General features: G+C 39.3%; 1 protein-coding gene across 1 annotated transcript in view; it reads right to left on the minus strand.

The window, feature by feature from the left end:
- The window catches only part of LOC146991466 (zeta-sarcoglycan-like), a 373318-nt gene that overhangs the window by 26243 nt on the left and 321505 nt on the right, over window positions 1–25570 (minus strand). Inside the window, exons 5-6 of the mRNA XM_085773280.1 lie at window positions 23759–23881; window positions 22712–22784 (exon numbers count right to left, since the gene is read on the minus strand). Coding sequence (XP_085629406.1) covers window positions 22712–22784; window positions 23759–23881 — 196 coding nt within the window. The remainder of the gene's footprint in view (window positions 1–22711; window positions 22785–23758; window positions 23882–25570) is intronic.

Here is a 25570-nt window from a genome sequence, read left to right on the forward strand (position 1 = left end):
TAAAATGTATTAGGGTTAGGGTTAGGTGTTGTAGTAGCCTGACAAGCCTATAAGACTATAAGACTATATCACTAAAATGTATAGTCTGGAAACGACCGGTAGACCTCGGCTCAATCCAGGGGGCGGGATGAAGGCTGTCTTTCAAACTGCCTCTGTACGCAACAGGGTAGCGCTACGACCAATCAGAGCAAAGAGCAGGATGACGTTAGCCTGACAAGCCAATTAAAATGTATGTCGCCATCGCGTTAAGCCCGCCCAACGACTCTCTAAACAGATAGAGCTCTGTGATTGCTGAACACAAACGGTGTTCGAGACTCAAAAAGTTCCTATGGCTCGTTTCTAGACCCACCTACGGAGCAAATATTTTTGCTGCCGCTAGGGTGCGTCTAGATTTCTAGGCTAGTGTTGTAGCATCTTCACTGAGAAAACAATTGACCAATGACAGCTTGTTTAGCTTTATCATTGTGAAGTAAGGATGTAAATCCAGGATTCGGTTTCGAATGCGGACAGATTTGGGGCTTTTTGATGGGGTTTGGTTTCTGCCAAACCTCAGAACATCAACCAAACTGAACCCTGCTCGATACGCACATCAACGTACATAATTAATTACATGAAGAGTTATGAACAATACTCTTCCCTTCCTGAATGACAAAGTTCAAAGCACTCTCAGCACAGCCAGCATCACTGTCATCACAAACTAAATAAAAGTCTGCTAGCTTGATGCCATCATATAATAAATATCATAAACAGGGTAATGGAAATAAGCATTGTGGTCATTTTAAACCAACAAACAGCTGATATTAACATAAACATGTGAACATAAGTAACACATACAATAATACTTGCAGGCATATTTTCTCAGCTCTGTGGAAATAATTTCACTTTTTGGTCTTTTTCTTTCTTGTTTTGAATGAGAAAAAATACTAAAGCCTGCATCCTGAATGACGTGAAGCTAAAATGTTCGGTGATGTTCTCTGAGTGTGAACTTTCTGTTCAAATGCAAAATAGTGGTGAAAGTTATTGCCCATTGTTTTTTTACTACTGGATACTGATTGTTAGTTTGGTGGTATAGGTGTGTAAATAAACATGGCCCCTACAGTTATAATAAAACACACAGTGTGACATTTACATTTATGATGTGTTTATGTATGGGTCAATGATGGGAGTAGGATTCAGCATTCTGTTTAGGTGGAACCCCCAAAATCTGCTACAAAAAGCATCTCTGTGCCTAGATACAGCTTCACAGAGTTGCTATAAATGGCTGCTGACTTTCCCATAAAACTTTAAAAACATACTGAACCTCTCCTTTAATATGACAAAACATGCATGTAAACATTGCTATGAAGCATGTGTTCCGGTTCCTACACTTTGTGTTTGTCTTTAACCCTAACCTAAAATGATTTTGATTGAATATTAGTCCTTCTGACATAATCTTGCAGCTAGCTTACATATTATTATGCTTTTAAGTCGCCCGATAAAAAAAGAAAAGTTGATTTGCATCATAAACAGTAAAGTAAGACATTAGATGAGGCCTCAGGGACAATGCAATGGCTTATTAAAGTTGATTTTTTTTTTACACAATTATTATCCACCATTACCACAAGCATATTCTGGAAACTTCCATACAATCACACATTTCTGCATCATTTGATCTGACTATCAACATCAGAATTCACTCCTGTCACTCCTGAGCTGCCTTGCCTTGTCATCTTTTTAATTGTAGTTATTGTTTTGTTATTGTCATTTATTGTGTTAGCAAAAACATTTGTTTCATGTCAGTGTGAATGTGTATTCTTGCTGTCACCATGTAATCTGTTTAGACCCCAGGAAGAATAGTTGATGCTATGCAGAAGTGTGATCCTAATAAACAAACAAATTCCCATCAACTTTAACTTCCATGTCTAAGTCACTCAGTCACACTATGCAAACAATACACACACGTACACGTACACGTACACGTACACGTACACGTACACGTACACACACACACACACACACACACACACACACACACACACACACACACACACACACACACACACACACACACACACACACACACACACACACACACACACACACACACACACACACACACACACACACACACACACACACACACACAGAAGTTTCTGCTCAGGCCCCTGCATGGTTGTGCTTTTTCATGGTACAGATAGCAGGAGTCTGCAGCCATGCTGTTATCTCTGCTATTCATTATTATTAGAGGAAACTGACTGCTCCTACCTCTCTGCTTCCAGTTCTTATATCATTCCTCCCTCTCTCTCTCTCTCTCTCTCTCTCTCACCAACATCCTTGCCCCGCTCCTTCTCCCACAGATTTGTTTTGACCTTCAGCCAAAACAAGGCTGTTTTATACAAAGTCCATATTTGTCCAACCTGACAAGATAAGCATGACAGAAATACATAAACATGAATAGCTTTTTTTATTTTTTTTATCTTAATTCATTTTGGTTGAAATGCAGAGGGAGATGGGAAGGACAACAAATTCTTAGATATTCAGAAAGAAAGAGATACATGGCAGGAAGAGAAACTAATTGATGTACATTTTACGATATGTGATATCACAGAATCCTGTTGGAAATATAAATGGGAAATTTTATAGTACGATCAGTAATCCCATTTGTATATGTGAACATTTTATATCTCAGTTTGGAGTTCACTTCAATTCCATCTTATCTGTTACAGTACTCCCTATAGTCACTGAATGTGATTCTCGTTTCCATTAGGTTTAAATACTGGCTTTGCCTCCGAGGCATGGCAGTGTTTTAAAGTATATTTTTGGGGCTTTTATGCCTTTAATGGATAGGACAGTTCAGAGAGTGACAGGAAATGGGAGGCAGAGAGGGGGGGAATGACACGCAGGATAGGGCCGCTCAACACGGGATTCGAACCGGGGCCGCCTGCAGTGAGGACTGTACCCTCAACACATGGGGTGGGCGCTCTACCAACTGAGCTAACTGAAAAATACGTGTGCACCTCTTAAGACTTAAGCATGTTGAAAATGGTTACAGTACATGACTCAGAAGCAGCTAAATAGAATCCAGCCATCATTCATTTATCATTTAGAGTTGTGCTTTTCACACTTTCTTCTAGCTCATGGTCCATTCAACTTAGGTTTCTGCAGCTCATGCCTCAAATCTGTTACAAATACTGTATATAGGAACATTTGACAGCCACATTTCAAAGCCACTTTGTGTTGAAAATGCTATTTTCCAGCTTCATGTGTGACATTCTGGCTGTAAAGGCCATGCATGTTTTTGAAATAAGGGGTTTGTGACCTAAATAAATATTATATGACCATAACATCTGCTTACTCCTTGTAGTTTTTAACTCGGCTCGAAATTGGATGTATTATTTGATCCTGTTGATATGTTTTATTCATGTCTGTTTCCTAAATTTCACAAAGTCCTCATGCCCACGTTCAGTTTGTTGAAGTATATCTATTCAATTTGAGAATCTGATAGTGTTTGTGTACTGCCGCTGCTTACGTAAATAATATGCGAGATGAGAGGGAATTTCTCTTGTGGAATAACATAACGGTACCTCCAGCATCAGATATTAGAGGCAGTCCACCATGTGACTGTTGATGTTGTTATCTGTGCTTAAACACAAGAATGTAGCACTTCCGTGATAGCAGCAATATTAGACTTGAATTCAGCTGTTCATCCTCTTCAAAAGGGAAATAGAAAACAATGCAGTTCATTTGTGTATGGGGGCCAAATGGAAATAATTTGCCTTAACACCATAAATCCTACATTCATATCACATATGGATGAAACTTCTAACTTTGAAGAGAAATGACTTCATTTTGTGTATTTATTGAAAGTAGTGTGAGAAGTTGTGAAGAAAGTTTGACTTGAAATGTTCAAATCGGGGCTTTTTAGGGTGATTTATATTTCCTGGAAGACTTGGCTGACATTCATCCTGCCCTTTCCCTCTTCAGAACCCTTGAAGGCCACACCACCTTATCGCCACCTTGCCATTTGAGACGCAAACCTTTAACCTTTTCGCGCTAAATGCTCTGTCATCTTCTCAGTGCCTCAACTGCCACCATCATCCAACCCTGTCCACATGGAGCACTTTAAAAACTTGGTGCTGAGTGATGCATTGAGACAAGCCTGAAGACTGGTATAACACTGTCTTTTGACTTTTAGAGAGTTAGACTGAGTCAGAAAGCAAGAAATTTCCAAAGCCTCTGAACTTTTGCAGTGGGTCTGTGTTAGTGTGTTTAAATAGCCACATGAATCTGGCAGGTGTGGAGGGAAAAAAGGAGGAGTGAAACGAGAAAGCCTTGGGCTGTTTTAAAAAGTTATAAAAGTCCCGCGGAGTTACTGAGGAGGGACAGGGGAGAGTCAAGGTACATTAGAGGTTTGTCTTTGTGGAAAGAATGTGTGTATGTTTGCGTGTGCTAGAGAGACAGAGAGACAGTTTGTTTGTGTGTGTGTGTGTGCAGGTGTTAATGTTTTTCAGTAACTCTGGGTGCTTAAATTTGAATTTCAATCAAGAAACTTGTAAGTGCATTTTCTGTGTGTATCATGGTGAGTGTTTGTAATTATTGAGATTTAGCCTAAGGAGTGGGAAAATCTATTTACGGACAATATGTTTACCAGCAGTCACTTTAGCGCACATTTCCCAACAGTTGGTGTGTTTGCACAGCTGTCTTAACATGGCCTGTGTTACGTGGCGTTCAAGGCACGTACTGACAAATACAACGCACTGCCTGACAAATCTGTGAGTTACTCTAAAATGACTTTCAGAGGCTTCTTCTGTCCTCCTCGCTGTGAAATGTAGCTGAGGAAATGGCTAATGGCAGAGTGTGCAAGGAGAAAAAATGTCAAGCAATTTCATGCCTTTGTGACTCTGATGGGGCACCAAGCTGATAATTTAATCAGTAGTGAAAGACTAGCTTCACTCCTCCACAACTTCCGCCATTCCATCCATTGTTAGCAGTCTTTTGTTAGGAAAAAAGAGGATATTTGCATAGTTAAATTTAAATTACCAACTCTGCCACTGAGACTAGTTTTAGGTTTGCTGTTCATCCAGAATGAATTATGAAAAATTTGAGTACAATTTTTTCGTAATTGCCAGGTGAAATTTTGAACAATGGCTAAAACATGTTTTCTGAGATTTCTGTGATCTTGACCTTTGACCAATAAAGTCTAATCAGTTTATCCTTGACTTCAAGTGGACAATTGTGAAAAATTTCAATAAGTTCCAAAAAGGCATCACTGATGTTGCTCTCTCAGTGGGATGGACATACACACATCTGCTTAGGCTGAATGGGCAAGTTGAATAAACTTTGGTTATGGGAGTCCTGTGACTCATAAAAGGAAAATGCCTCTGTCAACTAGATATGAACTTAAAGGTAGAATTCATGCTACACACATACAAATGCGTACACACAGACAGACATACAGTATATGTGTTTTTGTTTTGCTCCCAGTTGTAGATATGAGGTCAGACAAGCAGCAGCAGAGTCTGTGCTTTGCTTCATTAGCACCGTCTCTGTTCAGTAGAGTCTGGCAGAAAACACTGGTGCGCAGAGAAAATAGAACTAGAAAGAAACTAAAAACAAATTAGAGATCTTTCACAAAGGCAATGACAAGACTAGAGTGCATTTAGTTTCTGTATTGCGTGTTGCTTTGCACATCTCTGGCTAACACCTTCTGTAAAACAGCGTAGCTTTTTTAATGATGTGATGAGGGGTATGCAGTCTGCAGAGAGGTAGAAGAACTAATAATTGCAGGTGGAAGAAGTCAGATATGATGCTATTTATTTGAAAGAAGTAATGTTCAGCTAACAAAAAAGTACATCTTTGATTTCTGTGCTAGCAAAGAAATCAATCATTGTTGGCAGACTCGAGGCTCAGTCAGACACTGGAAAAAGACATCATCTCATCTTAAGAGGCTTGTGCAGGTCCTTGCTGCGTTTATGACATTTCTAGCGATTGTACTGCAGTGCTTGTTATTTAATATGCCTCGCAAATAGTACTATCTTGTACTTTTCTAAAGATTGGATGAAACTTTAATGATCCCTGTGGGGAAGTCGGACATTTGCAGCCGCATAGAGAGGGACATAGATAAGAGAAGAACAAATACAGAGTGCTGAAGATATAATTTGATAAGTAATTGCCACAACAGGATTAGGATTAGCACAACAGATTAAAACAACAGCAAGTCAGTATGTCCTCGACGAGGGAGATTTACAGGTTAGAGGTGCATCCGAGAGTGTGCAAGTTTAGCTGTTCACATTATTAGTGATACAGATGGAAGAACATATGTGACCCGATCCATCAAAATGAGTCACAGTGACCCAAATTTCAAAGTTGAGATTTTGGTATCAATGGAAAGATTAGAAAATAAGCTTTAAAATGATACCCTAGTCAGAGTCATACATTTGATGGTTTTCGAGATGTGGCCATTTGAATTACGATCTCCTACTCTCTCATTCCGTTCTAAAACCTGAGAAAATAGCAGTTAACCCTTACATACTGTTTAAATTTGATACCTTCACAGTATGGTTCGGGTCAATTTTGACCCGGACCAAGAATTCCCTCATAGTAAGTGTCTATATTGAATTTTAAACTACAGATCTATTTAGAATGTTTAAATAGCCTATGACACATAAATTAATGTATGATTAAGTGTTAAAAAAAAATTCAGAGAGCAGGGAGAGTGCATTTTTTAACTTTTACAACACTCGTTTTTGGATAAAAACTTCTATTATTACACAGTATTACATCCTGTTCTACATAAGACATAAACACATAAAAGCCACAATGATTTAAATATATTTCATTGAATTTTAAAATGGCATGAACTTTGTGGAACTGTTGGAGTTTATAATATGACCATGTTTAACCATTGCAACCATTAGGTGCTATATGTTATACGCTAAATGCTATATCATAAGAAATCATAATTATCAATATTAATTCAACATTTACCACTTAGAACACAAAAACATTAAATAATAAAATGCTTATTATAAAAAAAAGAACTCTCCCTGCTTTATATATAATATGGTTTTCTTTGGCATTGTCTTCCTGCTCTGACACATCCTCCACCAGATCACTATCAACCTCCTCCTTTTGGAAGATCAGATAAAGGGCCTGTTGTACCAAGTCTTGCTGCCATGATGTCAGTCACTGAAATGGCAGCTCAGGAACCTCTATGTCATGACCCCCCACCACCACCCTCCCAACGCAAATTGATTCAAATTTGTTACTTTATAGATTGTTTTATTACATTGCAGGTGCAGGTGCTTGCAGGTGCAGATCTCGTGTCTGTGTCAAGGCACCCCTTGACCTCAGATGACCTCTGTTCCATTTGTGCACGATACTGTATGATCACTACTATGCTGTTTTACTATTTCACTGTTTCGAGGTTTCCCCATGCCCCCTCAAAGACCAGAAGGTGTCTGTCTCTGTGGGAACCTGGGCAAATGTGGTGGGAACGCAGGCAGTTCTCATGACAGTGTCGAAGTCCCCCTTGAACTCTGTTTCTGTCACCACTGTCCCATAAATTATACACACAAACATGGCCTGTACAGTTCCACAGTTTCAAGATTCCCTAAAACCACCATTTTTACTTGATTTGACCCACACTAGTGGATCTAAAATCCATCTAAACAGATACGGGTCAAATTTGACCCGAAACAGCCTCAGTGTATAAAAATTTGTAGCACCTGTTCAAAAGTATACAATTTAAAAATATTTTCATTTTTGTGTATTTTGGGTCACTTTAGGAAAAGTCATAACATTTCAGCCTAAAAGAATGATGTTTAGGGTATTTTTTCTGCTGTCAAATGTCAAAACGGGTCAAATTTGACCCGAACAGTATGTAAGGGTTAAAGTTTTTGCCAGTGATGCTGGCATCTGTTCCTGTACCACGTGATTACAGGCAACCTATACGGTCCCTTGTTGTCATAGATGCAGCATTCAATGACCCTCGGAAAGCAGGGAATCTCACAATTCAGATGCTTTTTACAGCTCGTTTCTATCATAAACGGTTCAGAAGTTGTCATGTTTTGTTGACATTTTGTAAAACATGTGCAAGCGTGTACGTTCGGGTTAGCATCGATGCTACGTTCGGTTTAGCATCGATGCTACGCTCTGTTAGCGTCAATGCTACGCTCTGTTAGCGTCGATGCTACTCGGTTTAGCATCTGTTTCTGTACCATAGACTGTAAAAAGAATGGACGTAGCGTCCGTGACGTCACCCATTGGTTTTGGGGAGTCGTTTTTGTGACTCAAATATGGCGGCCTGAACAGCGCCATGTTGGATTGGCCGGCCGAGAACCCGCCCACTAGCCTCGAAGCAGCTGTCCACGGAGCTGCTCGGACCTGTCACTCAACGTTTCCGCGCCCTAATTGGCCAGAATTTTAACCTAATAACAGTAAAACGGTAGAGTTAAAAAAAAATTCACCACCCTCAGAGTGTGTGCGGGGGTAGAAACTATCGATTGAGACGAAAAAACGTTCTGACACCAGGCTTTTAAAATGTTTACTGAGGATGTAAAGTCGGCGATTTTAACATGGGGGTCTATGGGGAATGCTCCCTTCTGACACCAGCCCCCAGAGGAATCCGAGGGGATTGCAGTTTTTTGAACGCGGAAGTGAGCTTCACTTCTCAGACCGACAACTGCCCCCTTGTTCTGTACCCGTCCCTGCTCGCCATAGAGGCGACATTCAATGACCGTCGGAAAGCGGAGAATCCCGCGATTCAGATGCAGTTTACAGCTCGTCTCTATCATGAACGGTTCAGAAGATATTTCATGTTTTGCACCGAAGCAACACTCATTTTCAGAGGGTTTAAGTTGCAAGTCAACTTTAATCATCATTTACGTGCCTTTTCTCAATTATCTGGACTGTGAAACTTTGGGAGATTGTTTTTGAATGTCATTGCTTTGAAATTAGGGTAAAAAAATTTTTTTGATTTTCTATGGGTTTTCCATGTTATCAGCTGATTATCTAAAAATAGAACGTTGCGACTTCCGACTCATTTTGATGGAACGGGTCACATATGTTGGGAAATGAGATTGTGAATGTCACTATGTTCCCATAAAAACTGACAAAGTGCCCCTCGGAGAGGCACCTAAACCCACTGTTCCACGTTAATGTACAGAAACCACTGCCTCGACAGCATTTTGTGCTGATAATTTGAAAAAGGCTAGTGGCACAAAGTGCGCATTTTTCCATCTCATCAGATGCTCTACTCAGCTGGCGGTGATATAGTGCCGTATTCTTCACCCCCCCCCCACCACCACCACCACCACCACACACACACACATACATACCATATGTGTATAAGGGAATTTGCTTTTAGTTACTTCTTTACTTGATTTGTTTGCTTAAACAATTTTTCAACAACTGCACCTCTCCTGATTCTAATTTGTCAGCTATAAAAGCAGAGCCTCTAACTGATACCCTACTCATCTTATCCATGAAGAAAAAAACACTGTCTTCATTATCACTTCAAGTCAGAAAATAGATATATGAAGAAAGCCCTCATGCTGTCAACTCTCCACATTTTCACCAACACATTTCGGTGACTTAGACTATGTATTTTTTGTAAAAATAAGTTTTCACATAAGTCACAAAAAGTCAATTCTAACACAAGCTGTTCAAGGCAAACTCAGTATAGTATAGTAGTACTGCTACTGTACAGTAATTGTGACTAGACCATACAGTATATCATTGTATGTTGAACATGCAGATAAATGAACAAGTGATGAATCTGTGAACATCAGTTAGAAGAAGCATCACTTAGGATTTATTTAAGTGATACGCTGATGAAAAAAAAGAGATAGAACACTTGTCCTCTTGATTTACATACAGAGTTAGAGTATATCAAAATGCAGTCTTCAAATCAGTGAGGGACAATCGTGAAATGTGGACTCTAGGTCTGAAATGAGACTTGACAGAGGGAGTAACAGACAAAAAACCAAAAGATAGATATAAAGGGTGATAAGGTAGAGTAGTTCATACCTTCCCCCTAGTGGACAGAAAGAGAAGACACCAAAGGGAAGGCAGAAGGGGATCAGGTGGAAGAGTAAGGAAGAGAGACAGAGACAGGGGGATGCAAAGAGACAGCATTTGCAAAGGGAGAAGAGAAAGCCTTTGCAGAGGCAAACATAATTTGAAGATAAACTCTTTGCTTTTCTCTCTGCCTCTGCCTCATTGACTGCCCTCCTACAGTCATCCTATCGTTTTTTCTCTCATTCTTCCTGACTGTCGCTTGCCTCCTGGCTGGAGTCTGGCAGTACTTGCTACGTAAACAGAGGGAGGTCCTGCTGGTAAAAATGTAACACCTTCCCACCACTTTATCTTCCTCATTTAAATGTTTTTTTTTTCTCACTACCTCTGCTTCCAATCTCTCACTTTATTCACTGCTTTGACTAGAACTATTTTTAGTCTACTTCTGTGTTATAATTTGTTTTGCGGCGTAATGTGTTGTGAAATGAATGAAGATGCGTTCTGAATTCAATATTTGCGTATTTTTGACCTCTCAAGACCACTGTAACTTTTCCTTGTGTCACTCTCTTCAGCTCGTTTTACTCTCTCCCTCTGAATTCTGACCTACAGTATTAAACTATCTTCAATATAAGTCACAAAAACCTGCTGATAGATATTTTCATCTATCAAATCTGAAAAAAACTCATTCATAAGATATATTCAAAAAAGCCACAATGACAATAGGTTTCCTATAAACTTTAACTGTTCATGGCGTAAATTACATTTAGTGATTGTTAAGGCTCAGAATTTCAAGTTACCAGCCTTTAAGACAACAACAACAAATGGAGCTACAGTAGTTTCATCACAACAATCATGAGGAACTTTTGATCATTTAGAATATTAATCTGAGTTGAAGTTGGAATCGACAAGTTTTGTTCAGTTTGTGTTCATCAGAAATCCTTCTTTTTTTCAAAGATGAAAAAAAGTGACATACAGTAGCCTAATGGAGGCCATTATCTGTTCTTTTGATGTGTCCCGGAGGTGTCACATGGTTTTCTCCCCAATGAAAAATGGAAGAAAAAAACAACAACACTCTCTTCATCATTTTGTAGTAGAAATTATATAAAAATATAATCTTCATCTGAACACTGGATGGCCACAAGAGGTCTGATGGAAATTGTTTAAAATACTTAAACTTCACCTAAATTAACCATTATCAGAGCTGCCAGTAATACAGCTATTACCAACAACAAATTGTGAAATTTGTACTTTATTTTTACTCTCTTGCCTTAAATTCCCACCATGAAGTCAGATTTTCTCATAATAGTCTAACACAATTGAGCTGCTTGTTGCTTTGTTTGGATTAGGAGCATATGTGTATGTATGCACATGAGGTGTTTGAATATCTGTGTGTGTGTGTTTTCTAATTTTATTTATCTTCTGTGATTTCAGTGTCTAGCCAAAACAGCCTCTAGCCATTTGTAATAGTCTTTATCCACAGTGGAACATTTGGCTCTGTCACAAAATCTGATATTAACAGCCGTCTATCTTTGCAACCCACACACACGGCAGCTGAGCTCTCTCTCTCTCTGTCACACGCGCACACACACACACACGGAACAGATGTGTGACAATATGGCAAGACTTTTGAATATTTACTGGTGTTATTTTCACATATTCCCCCTCAAGATGTGTACAGCAGCATTCAGTGATAAACAGCTGTTGACAAACAATAACTAACAAAGACAACCAACAACCAACACGGGCAAACAGACAGACGGAGCAACAATGTAGTTCACTGAGGTGGATCTATGAACAGCAAAAATCACATTAATAGAAAATGACTTGGGAGCAGTTACCACAGTACCATGTGCACTATAACATTGTTAATTGGTGTGAAATGTTACACTTTATAGCTGACAACAAAAATCTGAGCAATTTACAGTTCACCCAGCATTTGGAGCCAGGGTTCACACGGGCACATCATTTAAAAGCCTTTAGAAAAATAAGGTTTTCCCAAGACTCCAAACTGTTTATTTGACTTACCACCTCATGGCTTAAGGTTTCTGATGTGTCCTTTCAGGATGCTTCAGTTTTGTCTTTGCAATATTTTAAATCTACCTACAAAAAGTAAAAAATCAGGTGAGATGCAGGCTCTGCCAAATTTAAATACTAAGTATATCTTACCTCAGGTGGATTGGATTTATTATCTTATACCCAAATGTACTTTATCATATAAGAAAAAATAAAACCAGATCAGATTGAGATGCTCAGTAACTGACTGCACTCAAGACGGGGCAAACAATTTAACTGGTACACCTAACAGTCACATCATTATCATATCAGACTCTCTTTAGAATCCATGACCAAATGTCAACATGAGGGAAAATGTAGGCCTATTACATCAATCTGCAGAACATGATGGTCTAACAAATACACAAAAAAACAAACAGAAATTCAGACACCTTATGGATCGTTCCCATAGCCACTTGCTTGCCTTTAGTCTGTCTGTTTTTGTTCTCAATGATTTCCCTGTGTGTCTAATCAATAAGAGACAAAACAGAGCAGGGCAGGGCTGATTGTCCTTGTTGTACCAATGAAAAGAGAGGTATTAGTCCCATCGAAAAGTCAGTCACAGAACAACAAACTCTGAGACTGTGGGCTGCTTAAAAAGCACAAATATGGCTCTGGTTCACCTCATTGGCAACATCTCCAGTCCTTGACTAAAAGGTTGTCAATGGACTGAATAATGTGTGGTGTAATTTAAACAACGATAGGTTTCATTTTAGGTCAAAATCCTGGACTAATGGACAAGGTTTTCAATCTACAATCTGCATGATTAATGTAGGAGACACGTAGCTACCCTTTGAATTCCTTTAAAGCTACAGTTGGTAAGCTGATGAAAGTGAAAGTAAACTCCTCGACTTGGTCGGAAATGTCAAGACAATACACAGTCAGGTCCCTTTATGAACTTCACACACACAAAGTAGCCATTAACAAACCCACAGAAGACGTACCGTATCCATAGCAACTGGAGACTCCAAAACGATCTCACGTCTCTCTCACCATGAAACACACTCTTCTTGTGTTAGTCTGCGTGTGTAGAGGGAGGGGGGTTGACAGAGGTGAATAGAGGGACCTGACGGTGTATCGTATTGAAATTTCCGACCAAGTCGTGGACTTTACTTTCACTTTTGTCAGTTTACTACGACGTGTAGGAGCGGCGATTGGCTGCTCCTCCTGCTCCTTCTACCTGACTGGTGGAGAATCGTCGGTCGCGGTGGATTCTGGCAAATACGATTACAGGCTGTAGGTGGAGCCAGAGGAGTTGGACTTTGTCCTAAATTACCCATTAAATGTCTGACCATCAGAATATAGTGACAGTTCCAGCAAATTTGACTGAATTGTTACCAACTGAAGCTTTAAAGACAGTGCTGGTTGTGGTGAACACTGCAACCATGAAGTGAACAAAGAAAAGAGGGATACAACAAAGGTTGAAAACAATGCCTGAAGTTCCTTTTTCTTTCAAACCTGCAATCGATCCCTGTATCAAGTTGACCACGGCACAAAAAAAGCAGACATTGTTGAAAACCTTCATCCCAGTGAACAGCTATTCTATAAGGGGTGGTGTAGTGTGAAGAGAGGCTTTTCCCAAAGGCGCAGTTCAAAGAGAATGCGACTCATTCTAAATTTTAATGATTTCCAATTACTTTGACACAAACCCCAACTTTTTAATCAAAAAACAGCTAGGGGCGGGCTTACTTCTGAGTTTTTTGGAGCTAATTAGGCAGTGTACTTTGCGATCCCACTCCATGCTCCTCCATCTGGCTGCTCACATGAAAACCTGGTTATATCAACTCTGCTCTGAGATGCCTTCAAAATAGGCGTGGGAAGTGGGCCTAATTCAGTCCACAGTGTAGTTTCTTCGAGGCATTTGAGGATTGTAACCTCAATTAAAACGCAAATGTGAAGTGCACTTCCCTAATATCAAGGTTCAGGGCATTTTGGCGTATTTGTTAAACCTCTGACTTTCAGTCATTTACATACTCTAGATAATGAGTTGCATGTGCTCAGAATTATAACCATAATTTATTTCTCTGGTAGTATCCACTGGATGTTAGCCTATTTGAGTAGAAATTATACAAAATACTTTTCACCACAACAAGAAAATGAAGGAACCAGAGAAAGTGTATTCTGACCTCAACATAAACTTTGAGTCATTTGGAAAGTTATTCAGAGTTGAACTGTTGGATGCGTGGATGAGCGAGGGGAGGAAAATGGAGGCCTACAGGGTGAATCATTTCCTCATTCTCTACTTCATGGACTCGTAAAATTTTACAGTCTGTAATTGGGTTAAATTGGAAGCACCCCAAGGACCCAGGGCCATTAAGCCATATTAGTAGTCTTGCCATTTAGGGACCTACTAGAGAGAAACATGTAGAACAACTTCTAGTCCCCAACTCAAATCAGACAACCACAGCTGTGCATTTATTACGTGGGGTAGAATTAAGAAGAAACTAAGGTGGAAGAAATGGATGAAGCAGAGGCAAAGTAAAAGCACATTAAGGTCAGTCTTTTACTTGCTGGTTTGGAGCGATCAGTGGTAGAAATGAGGGCAGAGAGGGCTGCTCTTAATTTTGTTTAAAGCAATAGATCTCTTTCTATTTCTGTTCAGAGCCCCGCTGACTATCACTCTTGCTTTTTAATCAGGTACTGTTTTACACCTGGGACACTAGGGTGAATGCAATTAACAGCATTTACCTGCCCACAAAGAGAAACCAGCAGTACTCCCAAGGATGAGGATTGAAGACTACTGGATAGGACAATGAGATGGAAAGAAAAAAAGAATGGAGGCAGACCAACTGCCTCTGCCAAAGCTTCTCTCAGAGGTTGACCTCACCATGGGATCTGGTTTAATATGGATGGAAACAGAGAGACGGACACACAAGGCCAGTGAATAAGAAGGTCTGATTCTGTTAGGATTTGATCCCCTTATATGAAGGGTCTTGAGCATAGATGATGATTAAAAAAAACTACATGAATATAAAACAGTAACCATAAAAGACAAAGACACAAAAGATGTTCTCATTAATAGAAACACTCTGAGGGAGTAGTTATTGAGGGTTACACACATTTTCAGTCTTACTCTCATCGCTCTGTTTGGGTGGGTTAGTACCTTGCTCTGCAAATTTTCCTCTTGGGAACAGCTGAATGGATAAAACAGATCCAGCCGGTTTTCCCCAGCCGGTTACTGGGGTTGATCTAATGACTCTCCAACTGGGGCTGTGGGATTCTCAGTGAATCCATTACAGGGACAAATACAAGATAAATTCATATATTTTGGTGTTACAGTATTTGGAACTAAAACACAATAAAAAAAAAAAAGCCTAGACAAACACAACAGAATTTGTATCCAAATGATGGTTCTGGTAAGATATTCACCATTACCCTCACCCTCTGTGTATTGTTGACAAGTTAATTAAGTCATTATTAAATCAAAGATAAGTCTTTTCATGACTTTTCTGACCCTCAAACCGATGATTTTGAGGGAACCAATGACAGATGAAAATCCTTGAGGTCAGGTCTTTAAAATGTTGTGTGCATTGGATATCAACTCCAAGAAACAGTCAAAATTGCTGTTTTAAATCTTGCATGGATACACTATCACGTTAACTCACTCCTTTGACTCATATTAGTAATATTCTCTAAAATCTTGAACAATTGAGCAGTCAATTATTCAAACAGAATGCTTGGAAACAGATTAGCCACAGGTCGGTCAACTACATAGAGATTTTGCCCCTCTATCTTTCTGTTGTCCTTTTCTAATAACAATATGTTGTGAAAATCACAGAGAAATAAAGAATATATTAGTATATTTGTGTGTGTCTCGCCCACTTTTTTATTGTTACACTTCGGTATTGTACCCTTTCCCATGCCCCTGAGTCTGATGGATCTCTGCAGTCCTACCTATCCTCAGATAGAGACATGGAACTAGAGCAAGGGATATGGGAAGGGGAAGGGTCATGGAGCACAAATCCTTCCCTGATGCCCTTGGCTGTGTTAGGGCTAACACTCCCCAGGGTGCCTTCCCATGACCCTGAGACTTGGATAGAGGAAGAAAAGGCAAAGAGGGAGGGATAAGAGGATGAAACAGTGGATAGAAATGGAGATATTGACTGTGCAGCAGCTTCTTTCTCTCTCCTGTGGACCCAGGCATCAGATGAATTTAAAGACCCGAGGTAACCCTGTGTCCGCTAGCATCAGCATGATGATGTTGTTGCTATGTGAGACAGCTCAAACTTTCTGGAGAGATGATTGTTGATTGATTTCCGTCCCTCTGTTGAAATAGTGCTCACCCCTGCAGTTATTTTTGCATTGGTGGTGCCCATATGGCACAGGTCGGCATTTCGTCTTCTCTGGATTATGCTTCTTTATGTATTGTCACACTGCCTAAACTCTAAGACTTGATTTCAGTATTGTGCTTCTTTAGTTTTTCCACTTTTGTGTGATATTGTATCTTTCATCTGTCTTTTTTCCCCACAGCAAATTCATCGTCTTCTTTTGTGGTTCTACCAAAGATATCTATTTCCCCCCTCACTTAACTTCTTCAGAAAGTTTTACTTGCACAGCTGAAGGAAAAGGTCTCATTGTCCCATTATTTAACATGATCCTGTTGAGCCCCTTTGAGCCAGTAACTGTGCTAAAAGGCAAGACAGATAAGCTGGACTCCATTTCCTTTTTGACCTTTCTCTCTTTAAACTTTTGCTGCCTGAAGCTTACAATAAGATGAGGTGTTCTTCAGTGGTTTCTATGCGTTGAAATATACAGTACTGGAACTTGTATTTCCAGTGTTAGTTTTCCTCTTATCTTTGGGAAACTGACATAGATAAGAGGAAAACTAACACAAAAAGAACCTTGAATTAATCAACAGAAAATCTGTACCTCATTACTACTTGATGGACAGGTGATTTTTTGGAAATGTGGTACCAAAACACCAAGATGGTCACAAAAAGACAACTTTGGCGATTAGCAAGTAAAGACAGTACTAAAATAGGATTTAAATTTAAAGTATGAAGATTACAAAACCATGAAATCTGTCTGGCTGCCTGACTGACTGTCAATCTAGCTTTCCAGCCACTCGTCCCTTTTTACCTTGGTCTCTGTCTACACATTTGGCAGCTTGCTGTCAGTGTTTATCGAGTGATTTCAGGAAACTTGTCACTCACAAAAAATAATTCTTGTATTTTATTGAAACAGCAAGATATTCTCTTTGTCTCACAGTATCTTGAGTGAACTCATTGCTATCTTCTCTTCAACTTCTCTCTCATTTCAAGAATTGTGGACAAAACTTGATGCCCTCCATTATAACAATGATAAGAGCAGCAGCAACAAAGACGGACGTTGTTGTCTGTATAAAAATCACATCACAGTGAAATGTGAGCAAATCAAAGCAGAAGAGAGCAAACTGTGAAATAAATGAAAAAGTAGAGGTGAATAGAAGATGGAACAACAGATAAAAAAGAATGTGGTTGACTAAAACATGCCAGTCATGAATTTCTAAGATACTGGCAATCTGTTGATCAGTGTCACGAGTGCGTTAGATCAGAAAAAGGAAAATAGGCGTTTGGAACAAACAAAGGACATCAGGTCTCGAAAACAAAAAAAGGCAAGGAACAACAATACAAATCAAGGTTTAGTCTCTGAGTTAAGGAAGCCATAAATATTGATGATTACCTGAAGTTGGAGCCAGAAATCACAGGGGATACACACAGTCAACAAACAAAGAATATGCAGTACCTTAAAGAGAACAGGGGGCATGTTTGAAGGTCTGTTTGTAGCTTGATTGTCTTTGATTTGGTCAAAATACATCAGTTGTGCAAAGATGATTTTTGTCCTGATTGATGTGAGCTGGGACTGATTCAAGCATTTCAGGAGGTGTTGATACAACAGAAGCTCTTCAATCCTGCAGTGTGTTATTGTCTGAAAAACCTAACACTAAACCTGTTTTTCTGTTGTCTTTTCACTCAGGCAAATATTTTGGCCCTTTAAGTGTACAGTTAATTTGTCATCCTTGTATGTGGGAACTTTTTGTTTACCTAAGGCTGCTGATAATGAAAAGCAGCTTTATTATCAAAGTGACCCACTGCTGCAATCAGTTAACTGCACCAGCTTCACCTCCCTAAACATTTAGACTACCAACTTTCCTACAGCAAGTTTCATCCATTTGTTGTTGTTGTTGTTGACTGCCTTTGTATTGTGAGTCTGAGTTTCTTTTTTAACATTATTAGTCAGTCCCTGTCATGAATGCATCTCTAAGATGTTGAACTCTGTTTCTTAAAATGATGCCAGCCACAGCACTTTTCCAAAGCGACCACTATTTCTCTGCCTCCCAGCCTCTCCCTGTGCACTTTAAAGAGGAAAATCAGTTCGACAAAAAAAAAGAGGAAGAAAAAAGCAGAAAAGCGTGAACATGGCTCACAGTGATCACACCAGAGACTTTGAAAATGCATGATATATCGTCCTAGAGTGTTCTCTGGAAAGCAGGTTGGTGAGCATTTTGTTCCTGTGCTTCTATAACCCAGTTGTGAAACAGTGTGCCGTCTATTCATGTGTCATACGCTTCTGTCACATCTACTATCAATGGTAACATTCTCAAAGCTTTTCAAACAACCAATATGGATAGAAATTGTCACTCCAGCTCTGGTCTCTGCGATTGGCACATAACATTACCTGCCTATAGCTACCACTACTTTGACTCAGTCACACAAAGAGAAAACAAACTATTCAAATACAAATGCATGCATGTTTGTTCTACAGGAAATTCAAATTCAGTAGCCTACTAGAGTCGTCAAGTGCTTATTCTGCACATTCAACATGCCATCAAGTCTGTGGTTGCTCAAATATACATTGATGTTTTTTTTTTTTTTTTAGGTGTATTTTTTGGCTTTTCATGCCTTTATGTGATACGGTTGAGAGTTTATGTGATACAGTTGAGAGAGACAGGAAATGGGGAGGCAGAGGGGGGGGAATGACACGCAGGATAGGGACGCTTGACGCAGGATTCAAACCGGCCTCAACACATGGGGCAGGTGCTCTATCAACTGAGCTAAACACCGCCCCGGTATACGTTGATGTTAAAGAGACCCCGAGGAGTTTCCTTTTGGTTATAAAAGAGTATCATATTATTGTGGATGAATCAACGTTACCCACACTTTTTAAAGGGTCCATTTTCGATAAATATTATCGAATATAAATATATTTTTGATATTATGGTCAACTAGCCCAGCATTTCCTACTTTCGGTTTCCCGGACGTTGCCCGGTGGGTCATGGGAATAACGCCGCCGGATCACTAGTTGGCATCGTTTATGGTCGGAACTACGAAGGTATCTGATCGTCTTCGAACCTCTGACTTTCGTTCTTAATTTAAGAAAACATTCTTGGCAAATGCTTTCACTGTGCGTGCGGAGGCTCATGAGAAATGTAGTGAAAACACTTTGCTTTCCGAAACTCCTCGTAGTCCCTTTACAGTTAAGTGTCTAATCCAATCTTTCATTTGTTTTTTCCAGTATGTTGTATTGTTAATTCTGTTCTCAGCCTACAATGATGCCACATTACATGAAGATCACAATGTGCAATAGCAAAAAGAAAGAAAATGTATTCATCTGCTGAAGTTATAACATAAGTATGGCTTTTATGATGAAGGAATTTCTTGACCTGTACGATATCATGTGTGTACAGTGTGTGTGCCATCAATCTTTCTTTGTTTCCCTCCTTTTTTCTCCACTCTACTTTTCATCACTAGAGAGAAGAGGAAGGATGGAAAATGCTAACTAGAAAGCAGAGATGAGAACAAAGGTTAGATGAGAAAAGTACAGCTAGATGGAAAGATAGAGAGAAACCCGGAATTAAAATCTTGAGAGAAAAACAATCTGGTGAATTGCAATAGAATAGACCCTACATTTTCCTTTTCTTGATACCATCTCTATAAGGAATATCAATTTATTTTAAATAAGCCTCAATTACACCTGAAAAAACAAACAAACAAACAAAAAAAACATGATAATGACTACTCTTCAGACTGTTTCTTTTCCTTCCATTTAACAGCTAATGACTGACATCAGAGAAGGGGAAAGAATTGAACCATGTAATCACCTTTTTTTTTTATCAGTGTTATTTTTCTGTGCTTTTCATTAACTCTACAATCGGTGTTGCTGTGTAGAGGTCAGTGTAGGTTTCTCTTTATTTACGATACTCTGTCCCTGATGTATTCATATAGATGCTGTGTGTGGGGTTTTAACCATAGATTGTAAATAGACTGTAAGACTGTAAATAAAAGGATAGAATAGGTAGAGCAGGTTATCAACTAATCAGAATGTCAATATTTTGATCCTCATGGCCACACGTGACTTGAGTAAATTCAGTTACAACTGATGAAAATCCAAACAGCAAGAATGTAAGTACTGTATATGCTGGGTTGAGTTTATAACACCAGTCACTGTAGCGATTCCTTTCTTTTCTTCAGCCTTGGCCTCCACCACAGGTTTCATCGACTTACGAATCTTTGCTGACCTGTCCATTGACCCAATGTTCTCGCTCGTCCTTCTTTCTGTACCACTCCATCCCCACCTAGTCACCCAGTCCTCTCCTGTCCTCTGCTCCTTTGATCCCTCAGCACGCATGAGGTCCTATTTCCTCTACTACCCATTTTGCTTTGCTTTCAACCATCCGCTTGTCTATCTCTGCCCAATGATCCCATACCTGTGTGTCAAGTCATTTCATCTCCCTGTTCTGAATCCTATTTCATGTCTGACACATTTCTCCTTTCTTTTTCTTCAATGGTTACTGTTTGGAATCATAACACAAGAAGAAAAGGGAATACTGGGGAATGAGATAGAATGAAGACATTTGACAAAAGTCCCAGGCTGGATTCAAACCTAGGATTTGGCAATCACAAGAAAGAGGTTTACTGAGCCACTGTGGCACCTCTTAGTTGTAATTGTCATACAGTGCATACAAAACACTGCTTAGAAAACGTGAAGAACAAGATTTAAGGTTGCATGAATACATGCCGACTGAAAGAATGAACAAGCTGGAGGACACAGCCTTCACTTACTAGGCAATGCGGAAAAAGAAGTCAAACAACCACTTGAGTGAGCTAACGTTCACCTTGAGCAGGCAAATTACTCAATGTAATAAAATGAAAGGAAAATTAGCTCCAACAGGAACTCTATAACAGTCTCTGTGAATGTTTTAAAGATGAAGATGCCATTGATGGTGCTGCTGCTGTGCTTGATGCAAACTGATTAAATGCATGATTGAATAAAGACACTAAACACTCATGAAGAGTAGCAAGCAATCAGCGCTGTCTTAACAATCCCCCTTATTTAAAAATTCATAAAGGCTGGCTGGCATGTCATGTGGTGTCATCAGCCTAGCCTAAACACTGTCTCACCAGGTGTCTTTCTAAAGACACAGATCTTAAAAGTCTTTTTGTTCAACACTGCTCTTATACTTAAATTCTTGCTTTGAACTTCTCTATATTTTCCACTTGTCTCAAAAACAGACAGAAACTGTTGAACACCCTGAATGTATTCATATTTTTGCCATGTCACATTGCTGCTTATGAGTCAATGTCACTGCAGGAGCCAGGTCGATTTAATCTATTCTTCTATATGCTAACTTCCGTCCCATCCTCTCTTTGTCTCTCTGTCACCCTCCTCTGCCCTCCCCTCTTCTCTTTTCTCCATCTTTTGATTCTCCTCCTCATCACCTTTCCCCCAACCCCGCTTCTTCTTCTATGTGACCTGTTTAATATCTCATCTTAGTGTATTTTTTCTCCTCCCTTTATTCAGTCCGTTACATCTCATCGTTACATCTCGTTCTCTACTACTGCACATAACGTACAGTGCATCCTGGTTTCCACCATTACTTATAACTTCTTTGTCTTCCCCTTCCCTAACTCTCTCCTTTCCTGCCTCTCTGTTTGTGTTTTCCTCTCTGGCCAAAGGCCTCTTCAGCTTAATCCTGTCTGACAATACCCAAATGAGGTTGAGACATTAGTAATTAAGGAACTTCATATGCCTCTAAAAGACACCCACAACACACTCCAGGAGAGGGAATGAGGAGAAGACACACATACATAAACATGGTTAGCTGATGCACCGATAGAGAAACCAGCAGTTTCACATGCCGTTATTGGAGGCAACATTTGATCAGTCTGAGCCTTACATAAGCATCACTGATGAGCTGCGGTCACACAAGTACTCCATTTCGTATACAGTACTGTCTATTTTCTGCTCTACTTGTAAAAATCAAAGGTTACTGTCATCTTGAACAGACTTTCTCTCCTCATTAGTGGTCATCAGTTTAAAACAACCTGCTTTGACGCAAACTGAATTCACCATACAGCTAATGAAGGCAGTAAACTCATGTTTGAATGTATTAAACTGCATATACCACTGGATATATACACCTATTTCTGTAATGAGCTAATTCTGAGTCATGAGCACAGTACACCACAGGACTGGCTTGTGAACTAACGCAGCATGTTTTACATAACAACACACTGTTGCCTAAATAGTTATTTGTGTTGTCACTCTCTCAGTAATTATTTATGAAAACATATACTTCATAAATATTCTACCACAACAAGGGAACCAATGTGGCAGACTGCTTCTCTCACACATACATACACATTTAAATGTACATACGTAGACAATGATTTGGAACACTTACTTTAGGTCCTGGAAGGGTTCGGCCCTTACATGTGACGTCTCTACAGAATGACTGAACACCACACCTTCATTCCCTGGAGACAGAATAAGAGTGGATGAAAGGGAGGAAAATAAATCATACACGTCTTTTGTGTAGAAGCCTGCACAATATTGCATCATACCTCTATTCTTGGAGCTGTGGCAGGCACTTAAAATGCGTGACACAGGATCTTCCTTGTGTCATACAAATTATGTTCAGATTCAACATTGTTCCCAGTCGCAGTAAATACGTTCACGGGTAACATGTTTGTGCATATTATATATGTTCATGAAAAATGAAAAATAACAGAACTACTGACAGAAGATGCACAGAGATGTGCAAGAGCACACACAGATACACAAAGACACAACACACATCTACTTGCATTTCTCACTCTCATTTCAGAAAATAAGTAAATGAGAAAGAAAGAAAAAAGATATTGGAGTGGATCAAAGAGCAATTTTTACATCTCAAGTTTTAGTTTTTTTCTTTTGATTTAATTTAAATTGCTTTGTTCCTTTTTCTGCAATTACACTCACCTGGATTTTCTCAGACCTTTTCCTCTCTGCTTCTCTCTCTTGTTCTTACTGTATCTCTCCTGGTCCAGCCTCTTTCTCAGTTCAGTTAAAAAGTACTCTGCTTGCTGACCCGAGCCTGGTTTGTCTGCACTCATCAAAGGCACTCTCACAGCTTATATTGTGTGTGTGTGTGTAGTGTAAACTATGTGTGTCCTTAAGTAATCTTGTTAGTTAACAGAAATGAGCCCTGTGATTCTGCACCGCTATCTGCCAGAATTAATAACAGTAATTGTCAAATTAACTCCCACATTATAGCAGAGAATAAATCTTGGATTGTCAAATCCATGACTTCTAAGGTGGTCTATAAGTTGCCTATACATTGTAGAATATACAGTATGCACTGTATGTGGAATAATTTACATCCATTTATAGTTTTACCCTGTTGTTTTGATGATATTCAATATTAAATTATGGTTACAGCATGTGTTGTACTCGGTGTGCTTACTCGTACCTGTGACTCTGAGTTTCTCAGTGCCGATGCTGATCTCCTCTTCATCAGCAGAGAACAGAACAGTCTCTCCATCTGCACTCCTCACCTCAAACCTCTGACACTGAGCCTCCACCATCTCGGAACCTGAGAGAAAGAGAGTGTGAAGAGAGCAGGAGAGGGTTAAAGTTGAAAGCACACAGTGTGCCATCAGGCAGATGTATTTTCCAAAGCTCCTTACAGAATTATTAGTGAATGAAGGTTTATCCAGAATGACCACAGAGGGCTTTGGACTCTCCAGCCCTGCAATTCGAAAATGTGTCTTGGTGTGACACCACTGCAGTATCAGAGGAGGTCTTAGGGTATTTTTGCTTACACATAATCTAGTAGAAGTGTGGGCCAAGCTGCTGTGTACAGTATGTGCAATGAGCAGAAAATATTAAAAACTAAAATAATTTTATTGCTGTCAAAATGTTTTTGAAAAAAGAAAAACAAATAGAAGCAAGAGGAAAATATATTCTCTCAGTAAGACAACTGTCTCAGCAGCTTTCAAGGGTCAATTATGTACAATCCTTTTACATCAGCGAGGCCTAAAATAATAAGAATTGGTCATTATTCCATAGATTTGAACCAACCAGCAATTAAAAGAAATAAAAAAAAGTGTGTTGGGCAATGGTCTCTATTACAACGAAAGTGACATGTAAAGTGAGATGTAAGCAGGTACTTGGAGGTCAACTGTTATAAGCAAGAGGACATACAGTAATTAGACAGGGTTGCCTAATGGCTGGAGCTCATATTTTGAGAATTACAACTTTTAGGTTAAATAACATTTCCTTCCATGCTATTTACCAAGACAATATTTTGAACAAATGGACACTGTTTCAATCTCTTATGAAAATACTGTTTCTGAGAGAGCATTAAGGAGGTTACAAATTTATCAAGAGAAATTCCTTTTTAAACAATACTAATTGTATATCCATTCTATATCCACCTCTGTTTTCACAGAGGCACATGGAACGTGCATGCTCCAAAAGTACAATATGAAAACAGACAGACAGTAAAAAGGACCTCACCAAAGGACCAACAAAAGGTGTTTGATGCTCATTCCATTTGTCAGTGGAACATCCATCCATTTTTTTTATTATTATTATTTACATCCTAACCAAGTTGGGAGAATTCAGATCACTTCAGAATATTTACACACAGGGTTAGCTTCTAGCTGTGTAGCACATTAGGGTTTATTGGAGTTGACAATATTTGATAGTTCATAACCGAAAGGCAAAACAGGCAAAGCACTGCAAACCAGCAGGGAACAGTGTCACAAACTGACAACAGAATAGGGGACAGAATGGCAATAACCACAAGAAACTGTTCCACACCAGAAATAAAACTGCATTCCTCTCTGATTTAGACAATGGGGATGAGATGCATGCAACATCCTCACTATACGAGAGAAAACTGGACTGTGTGCAACAGGTTCAATCACCACTGTATTTCATATTATTCTTTAGGGATGTCCCTCAACACAAAAGATGAAAAATACCCATGATCCCATTAGTGGGAAAGTAAATGTTGTAGCTAAACTACATGCTTATATCTCTTACCATAGCACTCGTTATCTTGATTAAATATCCCCCAGGGTACAGTACATTCAGAGCAGTAAAGGTAAAGCTGCAGTGTTAAAACTGTATTATCCTTTATTGCATCTTGGGCATAGCAATTTATCTTTTGAATAGTTTTAAATGTTTCACTGGCATGGCTGCTAAATATTTCATCTTTACTTTTTGTCTCATGTTGCTTTTATGTACTGTGTGTTTTATTGTGTTTTATTTATTC

This window comes from Trachurus japonicus, chromosome 1 (genome assembly GCF_045865225.1).
Source record: "Trachurus japonicus isolate A0001 chromosome 1, Traja_1.0".
NCBI classification, from domain to species: domain Eukaryota; kingdom Metazoa; phylum Chordata; class Actinopteri; order Carangiformes; family Carangidae; genus Trachurus; species Trachurus japonicus.